This window comes from Ovis aries, chromosome 11 (assembly GCF_016772045.2).
Source record: "Ovis aries strain OAR_USU_Benz2616 breed Rambouillet chromosome 11, ARS-UI_Ramb_v3.0, whole genome shotgun sequence".
Taxonomy (NCBI): domain Eukaryota; kingdom Metazoa; phylum Chordata; class Mammalia; order Artiodactyla; family Bovidae; genus Ovis; species Ovis aries.
The window spans coordinates 30,403,544-30,414,525 of record NC_056064.1 but is presented as its reverse complement, the minus strand read 5'-3'; the positions used below and the strand labels follow the sequence as shown (position 1 = coordinate 30,414,525).

The 10,982-nt window shown below is 47.3% G+C and overlaps 1 protein-coding gene across 4 annotated transcripts in view; it reads right to left on the bottom strand.

Moving 5' to 3' along the window:
* Positions 1 to 2,008: 2,008 nt before the first annotated feature.
* The window catches only part of DNAH9 (dynein axonemal heavy chain 9), a 285,514-nt gene continuing 276,540 nt past the window's right edge, over positions 2,009 to 10,982 (bottom strand). For 3 of the 4 annotated variants that reach the window (XM_027974876.2, XM_060394832.1, XM_060394833.1), the window contains 2 exons: positions 4,916 to 5,305; positions 2,009 to 2,487 (listed from right to left, as the gene is read on the bottom strand). In XM_027974876.2, coding sequence (XP_027830677.2) covers positions 2,260 to 2,487; positions 4,916 to 5,305 — 618 coding nt within the window. In that variant the 3' untranslated portion in view covers positions 2,009 to 2,259. The other variant, XM_060394831.1, reaches the window with a different exon arrangement.

Below are 10,982 nucleotides of genomic sequence, written 5' to 3'. Positions count from 1 at the left end.
TGCAGCTTCCAATTTCCCCTCTTTCTCCCAGTGTCTCCCTGAGGCTGTCCATCATTTTTGCCAAAGTGTCCTGGGCTGTAAAATTATCTTCCTTATCTCATTTACTCTGTATGTGTTAGCAAGAAATCAATAGCATCAGTTCATTTTATAGAGTGTCTAGATCCCTGGTGGCTCAGCAATAAAGAACCCGCCTGCCAATGCCGGAGACTGGGTTCGATCCCTGGGTGGGGAGAATCCTCTGGAGGAGGAAATGGCAACCTATTCCAGTATTCTTGCCTGGAAAATCCCTTGGACAGAGGAGCCTGGTAGGCTACAGTCCATGGGGTCGCAAAGAGTCAGACGTGACTTAGCGACTCAACAACTCAGGTTTGTTAACACATGCATCAAACCGGGCCACTTGTCCTCGAAAGTGACATGACCCAGGGTGTCCTGCTCTGGTTCAGCGGGCCACTCCCCTTCCATCTTGGTCCTCCTCTGCCCACTCTTACTGTACTGTTCCCATTGAGGGGCAGGCAGGATGATGCTAATGAGGAGGACAGAGCTGACTCCCTGGAAACAAGAACACTAGGCAAGAAACTGTAAACCGTAGGCAAAGAGCAGAAAGTGCTTTTCTGGTTGACACACAAGAGATGACTCTTAAGTTGGAATCCCTGGATTCCGGAGGAATGTATCACCTCCCTTTTGGCACAAAGATAAGGAGGGAGGGCCCTCTTTTGAGGGTGTGGGAACCACAAGGCAGAAAGCAGGGAGATCACGGTGGAGTCGGCATTAGATTCTGTCCTCTCATAGCAGAGGTTTGCAGGAGGGTGGGGTTTTACATTTGGAGTAAGCAGTTCTCAAAATGCAGTCCCAGGACCTGCAGCATCGGCAGTTTCTTAGACTTACCAAGTCAAACGCTGAAGGATGCCCACAAAACTTTGTTTTAACGAGTCCTCCTGGGGATTCTGATACCTGCTCAAGATTAAGAACCACTTTGCTAAGTAGGGATTAATTAAAAAATGTTTCTCCAAGGATACGTGGGAATAAAGATCCTAGAAGGAACAGGGAGCCTGCCCAGACAACAAACAAGCCCCACAAAGGGAGCTTTCCAACCCATGGAAACCATAGATTTTGTTGGGCATCCAGCGAGAATGTGTTCCACAGGAAAATCGAGGAAGATTGTCCGTGACAAAGCTGTAGGTGACAGGTTTCTCCTTGGGCCTCTCTTAAATGATCTGAAAGGTGACAGACAAAGAAGCAACCTACCTTGTTTGTGGCTTTGTCCTCAGCAAGAAGTAGATGTTAGATAAACACTTGATAAATGCATGTGGGGACTAAGTGAAGATAGGTATTGCATATTTGTTCAGTCACTAAGTCATATCTGACTCTTCGCTACCCCATGGACTGTAGTCCTCCAGGCTCCTCTGTCCCTGTGATTCTCCAGGTAAGAATACTGGCGTGGATTGCCATTTCCTTCTCCAGGGGATCTTCCCGACCTAGGGATTGAACCTGTGTCTCCTGCATTGACCGGGGTATTCTTCACCTCTAAGCCACCAGGGAAGCCCACATATTGCACTCATACCTCCCTTATCTTCCAGAGCAATGATCAGCAAAACGTGGCTGACTGCCCGTTTTTGTAAATGAAGTTTTAATGAAATGTGGCCACATCCACTTATGTATGTATGTCCGTGGCTCCTTTGGAGTTACAGTGGCAGAGCTAAGCAGTTGTGCAGAAACAATATGCCCTGCAAATCCTAAAATATTTGCTCTCTGATCCTTAACAGAAAAAGTCCGGTGACCCCCTGATCCAGAGTAACATGCATATAGATCACCTGGGGTGCTTGTTAAAATGCAGATTCTGCCTCACAGGTGAGTCTGGGGCTGCTGGCCCACGGACTAGCCAGAAACCAGGGCACTGGATGTGGGGTCATGTAACAATGTCAGGGCTCAGGGATCTGTGGCTTCTTTCTCTCGGGCTTGTCACGATAACTTCTGACCCTGCAACACTCAGAGCCTGGGCCAAACACAGTTGAAGAGCAAATCTCTTTATTAGGAAAGGGCCAGTGTTAGGAAACTCTTCTACCCTAGTTCCTAGGTCCAGACTCCTCCAGCTCAACCTCACTTTAGGCACTTCTCTCAAGTTCCCCAAAGGAGCTCTTCAGAACTGTGAGTACTGTCCATTTCTTATCTTTCTCTATGGCTGTGGTCTTAGCCCTCACCCACTGGTCCCTCCGGGCAGCCTCCAGCCCAACTTAGCTTCCTCGGGGGTTCTGCAGGAAGCTAAACCTGCAGAAGCAAGGCGACTCCGGCCAGAACCCACTTGGATGGCTTCTCCTTAGTCTTCAGCTGGAAAGTCCACACGTAGGTGGGTCCCCGCTGACGGGTCTTGTACACAGGACAGGGGTAGACACTGCGGCAGTCCTGCTTCTCCGCAGGGATGGCCCTGATGAACATCACAGGCAGAGGTGGTGTCAGCTCCTTCAGTTTCCCCTCGGCGATGATCCCAGCCTGAGGACAAGGATTCGAGAGAGCACTTCTCAGGTCAGGCCCTGAGCCTGGACAGGCAGCCTCGCTCCTGTCGGGAGATCCAAGAGAGAAAGACTGGGACGGCCAGGCTGCCCCCGGGCTCATCCCCTTGCAAGGTTCTCTCAACAACCCAAGGTGGCGTGCACTGGTGTGTGCTAAGTCACTTCAGTTGTGTCCAACTCTGTGTGACGCTATGGACGGCAGCCCACCAGGCTCCTCTGTCCATGCGATTCTCCAGGCAAGAATACTGGAGCGCATTGCCATATCCTCCTCCAGGGGATCTTCCCCACCCAGGGATCCGACCCTATCTATCTCCTATGTCTGCTGCCTTAGCAGGCGGGTTCTTCACCACTGAGCCACAGGGGAAGCCCATGCACTGGAGGGGATGCACAACATATTCCTACTGGTTTTCAGCCTGAATATCTGCTCGAAGCAGAGTCCCCAAAGCGGTCGTATATCATATGTAAATGAATCTCTTTAGGGCTTGAATCTCTGTTTTATTTTATCACTCATTTTGAAAGCATGCTGACTGCAGCTGTTTGCCAGATGTCATGCTAGGTGCTAGGGACTTCAGGTTAGCAAGACACACAGCCTCGCGGTATTAGCATACACTATACTTGAAGCTTTACCATGCACACTGAAGACAAGAAGACCTGGCAATAAAGAAAAAAGTTTCACTTTATTTATCCCAGTGTTCCCCAAACTTACTTTGACACAGGACCCTTTTCTTGCAACCTATCCATCTCCCACATCGTTAGTGTCTTCTGAACACACTTGGGGGAGATAATCATCCAGAGAGATTCACAGATCCCTCGCCTCTGTCTAGGTGACCCTGAACCCCTTATGCTGATGACAGAACTTGGTATCTATCTAATATATACACTTTTTTTTCTTTTTGCCAATGCCCTTGTTTTATGGAGGAGAGGAATTTTGGACATCCTTCCCCTTCCCTTTTTGCTCAACACTTTGTGGGATATAGACTTTGAGGCGTTATTTTTGGTTTCATTATTATTCAGAAACAAGGTAATGAAAAAATGGGAGGTAGTCTGTTGGACTGGAAGAGGTCAGTTTTCATTCCAATCCCAAAGAAGGGCAATGCCAAAGAATGTTCTAACTACCACACAGTTATGCTCATTTCACACACTAGCAAGGTAATGGTTAAAATCCTTTAAGTGAGGCTTCAATATTATGTGAACTGAGAACTTCCAGGTGTACAAGCTAGGTTTACAAAAGGCAGAGGAGCCAGAGATCAAATTGCTAACACCCATTGGATCATAGAAAAAGCAAAGGAATTCCAGAAAAACATCCATTCCTGCTTCACTGACTACACTAAAACCTTTGACTGTATGGAGTCACTCAGTTGTGTCCAACTCTTTGCCATCCCATGGACTGTAGCCTACCAGGCTCCCCCGTCCATGGAGTTTTCCAGGCAATAGTACTGGAGTGGGTTGCCATTTCCTTCTCCAGGGGATCTTCCCGACCCAGGGATAGAACCTGGGTCTCCTGCATTGTAGACAGACACTTTACCGTCTGAGGCAACAGGGAAGTCCTTCGGATCACAACAAACTGTGGAAAATTCTTAAAGAGATGGCAATATCAGAAGATCACCTTACTTGCCTCCTGCAAAAACTATATGCAGGTCAAGAAGCAACAATTAAAACTGGACATGGAACAACAGTCTAGTTCAGAATTGGGAAAGGAGTATGTCGAAGCTCTATATTGTCACCCTCTTATTTAAATTATACACAGATTATATCATGCAAAATGCGACTGAATGAAGCACAAGCTGGAGTCAAGACTGCTGAGAGAAATATCAATAATAACCTCAGATATGCAGATGACACCTAATGGCAGAAAGCAATGAGGAACTAAAGAGTCTCTTGATGAAGGTGAAAGAAGAGAGTGAAAAAGCTGACTTAAAACTCAACATTCAAAAAACTAAGATCATGGCATCTGGTCCCATCATTTCATGGCAAATAGATGGGGGAATAATGGAAACAGTGATACACTTTATTTTTTTGGACTCCAAAATCACTGCAGATGGTGACTGCAGCCATGAAATTAAAAGATGCTTGTTCCTTGGAAGAAAAGCTACGACAAACCTTGACGGCACATTAAAAAACAGACATTACTTTGCCAACAAAGGTCCATACAGTCAAAGCTATGGTTCCTCCAGTAGTCACATACGGATGTGAGAGTTGGACCATAAAGAAGGCTAAGTGCCGAAGAATTGATGCTTTCAAACTGTGGCTGCAGGGAAATGAGCTGACAGCCTCAAGGAGAGGTTATCCAGGACAGAAGTCTCCAGGGCGCCCCTTTTAGCAATTGGACTTTATGGGAGGGGGCGATGTGTGTGTAATCAGCCTACAGGTGATGCCCTTTGCCCCTCTACCCCCAACTCGGGGTCTACCTGGATGTCCCAGCGAGCGCCTTCCATGAAGAGGCCATGTACATAGGCCCCTTCCCGGGGGGGATTCCTGAACTCCTCCCTGTTCTTCTTCGTCACATCACACTGCAGGGCCATCTGGTCCAGAGGCCACTCATTCCGGCGGGCTGTGGACTGCATGATGGCCGTCAGGAAGGACTGGGGGTTGAAGAAGCCCGCCAGCCACACAGTCGAGGGCATGGCAAAGTCGCCTGTCCAGGCCTCCAGCTCCTTGATCCGGTTAAGCAGGTCCATAAACCAGGCTGCCAGGCCTGCCGTGGAGGGGTAGGCTCGTCTGGCCCAGGACTCTGGCACCGTGTCCAGGTACAGGGCATTCTGTAAGCTCTCCATGTCGCTGGTCATGGTCAGCTCTCCCTGAAGACAAACAGCCAGAGGGGAAAAGGTGAGGGGTGGCAGGTCCCTGGGAACAGCTGGCCTTGGGCATGCTGGGGAAGACAGGAGATGATTGCAGAGGTGGGCGACCCAACACTGGTCCCTGTCTAGCACTTCGTTTGTAGGTTTGTCTCATAGAGGCTAGTCCTTTAAAACTTCCCCTGCTCCAGTGATATCAGAGTCCACACCTATCCACTGACAGTAGTTTAGGTTCCCTCTGGACCTAAAACTACCTGTGGGTTCCACACTGATTCAGTTGCTCACTTGAGTTCGAATCTTTGTGACCCCATGGACTGCAAGCTGCCAGGCTCCTCTGTCCATGGAATTGTCCAGTCAAGAATACTGGAATGGGTTGCCGTTTCCTTCTCTAGGGGATCTTCCAGACCCAGATCAAACCTGTGTCTCTTGCATTGGCAGGCAGATTCTTTAGCACTGAACCACCGGGGAAGCCCATACTGATTCCACCCGACCCTAAAGTTTGGGCTCCTCTGTTCTCCTCCAGCCTCTGCAGCAGCCTCTGCTGGCCCAGGACTCTGGCACTGTGTCCAGGTACAGGGCGTTCTGTAAGCTCTCCATGTCGCTGGTCACCGTCAGCTCTCCCTGAAGACAAACAGCCAGAGGGCAGGGGGCAATGTGTGTGAAATCAGCCTGCAGGTGCGGCACTTTGCACCCCCCACCCCAGGGTCTACCTGAGTGTCCCACTGAGCTCCTTCCATGAAATGCAAGAAGCCAAAGCCAAGAGGATCTATATTCCCCCAAATCAAGAATTTCCTTCAGAAACCAAGCTATTAGAGACATAGCCAACTTTTAGGGACCCTCTTGAAATTGCTGAATGAAATTTGTGACGGAAGATTGGCATTGAAAACCGTCTTTAAACTTTGTAACCTTAGTTATGCCAAGGATCTACAGTTCCTTGAAGGTGTCCTCTCTACTTCAGTGGTTTCTGCACAGGAAATAGGGTACCCAACAAGGCCTTCCATGTCTGATATGATGACCATCAGTATTATGAAGCTATTTAAGCACAAGTGACTTAAAATTGAGGCTTCCCACGTGACTCAGTGGTAAAGAATCCTCCTGCCCATGTAGGAGATGTGGGTTTGATTCCTGGGTCAGAAAGATCCCCTGGAGGAGGAAATGGCAACCCATCCAGTATTCCTGCCTGGGAAATCCCATGGACAGAGGAGCCTGGTGGCTACAGTCCATGGGGTCACAAAGAGTTGGACACGACTTAGTGAGCATGCATACATGACTTAGAACTATAAAATTAAATATCAGTTCCTTCGTGGAAGTTCATGTCCTCAGCAGTCACGTGTGCCCTTATTAGCACAAACATGGACTATTCCCATCATCACAGAGCGTTCTATTGGACAGCACTGTTCTAAACAGGCCTAGTTTTCTGTGTGCTAATTAAACTGTACTGTGTATGTTTTTGTCAGGGTTGTGTTAAAAATCCTGTATGTTGCGGTTTTAATAAAACCTGTTATGGACATATAAGAGTACATGCTTGTTAAACTGTACATAAAAAGATACATAGACAAACCAGGATTCATTAAAAAAATAAAGTCCAGTAGACTTAAAAGAAAAAAAGATACAGAATGTATTTACTTTTCCTTTTAAAATAAAAATTTTAAGTTTTCAATGCACTGACATAAAGTGCTCTTATAAATAATACACCAAATACATCTGCTTCTCCACCACGGTGTTGTGGGTTCTCTTGAGTCTGGGTGCATCTGTGGAAGTATGTTGTACCTGTGAATGCTGTCGTGAGTCGATGGGAAGGTAAGGTCTCCCACCCTGGGTTCATCCTACAACATAACCTGACAAAACCAGGTCAGCACTACTGGAAAAACTAGGATGAAAATGTCCCAGTCCTCTGGCACGTCTCTGAGGGCTGTGGCAGACAGACTGGTAGAGATGAACTCAGATGGAGCCCTAGACTCTGCCAGCCACTGTCATTTGCTGGTACAGAGAAGTCCTTTGTTGCCTGGTTATCTCCTCTAGCCAGTTCAACCCCTTAACTCTGTGTGACCATGTCTCACACAGAGATGTGCCACTGCTGAAAACTGAGGTCCTGTAAACCTTCATTTCTCTGATATGTGTTGTAAGAAGAAGTCATGTGCTTAAGAATAAAGCAACTGCAATATTAGGGCAGTGAGACTCTTCTGTAAGACCCTGTAACGGTGGGTCACGTCATCATGTTGTTGTTCAGTTGCTGAGTCACGTCCAACTCTTTGCGACCCCATGGACTGTAGCCTGCCAGGCTCCTTTGTCCATGGGATCTCCCAGGCAAGAATACGGGAGTGGGTTGCCATTTCCTTCTCCAGGGGATCTTCCCGACACAGGGATCAAACCTGCATCTCCTGTGTCTCCTGCATTGGTGGGTGGATTTACCACTGAACCACCAGTTACCATGGGAAGCCCCCATGTCATTATCCATTTCTCCAAATCCATAGAATGTACAACACCAAGAGTGAATCCTAAGAAAAACCATAGGTGACTCTGAGGATTGTGATGGAAGTGTGGATTTAGCTGTAACTAACAGACCACTCTGGTGGGGATGCTGATGGTGGGGAGGCTGTGCATGGTGGGGGGGTGGGCATGGGGGGTGGAGTAAATGGGAACACTCTGTACCTTCTGTTCAATTTTGCTGTGAACCTAAAACTGCTCTAAAAAATGAAGTCATAATAAAAAATATGTACACAATACTTAATTTTTAACACTCTTCAGAAATCTAAGGTCGTTTTGACAGCAGGGAAGTACAAAATGTGTAACTTGGCTTTCTTAAAAATTTCTCACATCTGCTTGTAAGTTATTCTGACAGCGAGTTCGCATTTACTAATTGAACGTGCACGTGATGGAGCCTTAAGGAAGGTGTCACCTCTTAGGTTCTGCTCGTTTGAGAGTGAAACAGGAACAATTTAGGAAAAGAAGAAGGCATTCATCTGGTGGTTAGGGTTCTGAACTCAGATCTGCTCACGACCTCGAGTGGAAGTAGAAACAACTCATTTCCAGAGGAGGGGTCGAGAAGAACCCAGAGAGTCCTACACTCAGTTAGTGCAGTGTAACTCAAATCCCTTTCTTAGAAGAAGAGAAATAAACCTACAGACTCTGGGACAGCACTTCCTGAAAGGTGGACAAAGAAAATTAGTCTCCTCAGGCATGGCCAGATTGGTAGAGGCTGGGGTTGGGGGCAGGGGTGGGTGCACACAGGCAGTCTCTGGGGCCAAATGATGGGTAGGGAAGACTTTCGTGAAGATTCCAGCTACCTACATAGAGAAATCTGCTTCCATCTGTTCACCTTGACATCCTCAAACTCCTCCTGCCTGGGTCGCGTGGAACACAGATTGAATGCTTATTTGCTCATAGGTCAAGAGTCAACAGAAAGAAAACGTACAAAAGGAAACACTAAATCCTTAAAAAGACGCCATACTTTGGGTCCTGTGATTGGCATGTTCCATGTCTACACTGCAGGGAAACTGGGGAGAACTGAAGACTGGGGGGTACTTTATCATAGGTACAAAGGCTACCTGGATGTGGCCTTAAGCACTTTTTCTTGTCCCTATAAATAAATGTTTTCAGTCTTTCTTTGATATCAGGAGAAGGGGGCAACAGAGGATGATGTGATGGTTGCATGGCATCACTGACTCAATGGACATGAATTTGAGCAAACCCTGGAGATAGAGAAGGACAGGGAAGCCTGGTGTGCTGCAGTCCATGGGGTCACAAAGAGTTGGACATGACTGAACAACAACAAAAATAAAAACGTGATTTTCCCTCTAAGCCTTCATCGCTTTAAGTGAGGAAGCTTGTGGAGAGTGCAGAGTCACAGGTTCCAGTCCAAACTGAAGGCCTCTGGATGGCCAGAAACGGTCCCTTCTTGGGGGTGGAAAGTGACCGGTGCTCTGGGCTCACAAGCATGTGGCCAGTGTCCACACCACGGTATTAGCAATGCCCACACATGCCCTTCTCCAGGGGCTACAGGCTGCCCCCTGACCTAAAGGTCAGCCTTGGTCCTCCCTTCCTTCCCTACAAAGATGGTCTTTGCAACCAGCTGTCATTCATATGAGATGCAGGGGGTGATGAGACGGGGAGGGAAGATGGGGAATTATGTGGGTTCCACCCCAGCCAGTCTGGGGACAGCAGCTGGTCCATCCATGCACTCTAGCAGGCATGTGGGCCAGGGAAGCTGCCTGCGTGGTGGTGACCATCAGTCACTAAATGGCCAGAGCAAGAGCTGAACTATTAAGTCAACATACAATGGACGAAAATAAAGTGCCAGAGCAGTCCCTTAAGTCGTTGAGCTGGGCTTTAAGTCTGAATATCTTTCACATGTTTAGAAAAACAGAATCTGTCAGTCAGGAGGGGCATTAGCCACTGAAGCATAGTTGGGGGAGGGGGTGCAGGGGGTGAGGGGGGAAATGTTTGATGCCATCAAACATCTGGATAATAAAAAACAGCTCCCCAGTCCCAGACACTGGACTGGCCAGGGCTCCATCTAAGACAGCATGACCCAAATGAAATGTAGCACAAGTTACATTGTGTTACATAAGTGTCAGTTACATAACTGACAGTTATACCCATTTGAATCGGTAATTTTACATTTAAAATTCACAAAATTGGGACTTCCCTCCTGGTCCAGTGGTTTAGAGTCTGCCTGGCAAAGCAGGGGATGCAGTTTCGATCCCCGCTTGGGGAACTAAGATCCCACATGCCTTGGAGCCACTAACCCTGCATGAGGCAACAGAGGTCCTGTGTGCTGCAACTAAGACTGGTTGCAGCTAAATAAGTTAAAAATATTTTAAAAATTCAAAATATTACATGTGTGTAATTTTACATTTTATGGTAGCCACTTTAAAAAATTTAAAAGAGGTGAATTTAATTTTCATAATGTTACTTAATGTGATATATATATGTGTCAAATATTCTAATATACAATCAATATAAAATTATTAATAGGGTATTTCCCCTTTTTTGCCCTATATCTCTGAAATCTGGCATTTAACTGACACTTATAGCACATCTGGGTATGGACATTTCAAGTGCTCACCTGTCATTCGTGGCTACCATCCTGAAGGCGTGTGCTTAGTTGCTCAATCATGTCAGATTCTTTGCGACCCCATGGACTGTAGCCTGCCAGACTCCTCTGTCCATGGGGATTCTCCAGGCAAGAATACTGGAGTGGGTTGCCATTCCCATCTCCAGGGGATCTTCCCAGCTCAGGAACCGAACCTGGGTCTTCTGCATTGGCAAGCAGATTCTTTACCATCTGAGCCACCAGAGAAGCTCACTATCCTGGACAGTGCATAAGAATTTAGCTTCTCCTCTGGTTTTCTTACATATGCAGAGATTTTCTGGGCAAGTTGCCATCAGCAGATTCTTTGAAAGTTACAACCTAGTTGATTGTAGAGGAATAAAGTGATAGTTGACTGTTTCGTACATCAGGCTTTTGTGTGTTTGGTTAATATGAGTCAGTACCTTTGGCCAATCAGCTCTGGTATAGTCACAGGACCTGGCTCTTCACTGTGAAAGGCTGAGAGCCAGATGTCGACTCTTCCCTGAATTCCTCTCTGTGGGAACATGGCTGTGGATGGCAGACCTCTGCATGCTGTGTGCTGTGGGGTTCCCACAGTTCTCAGGGGGTTGAGTGCTATGCCTCTCA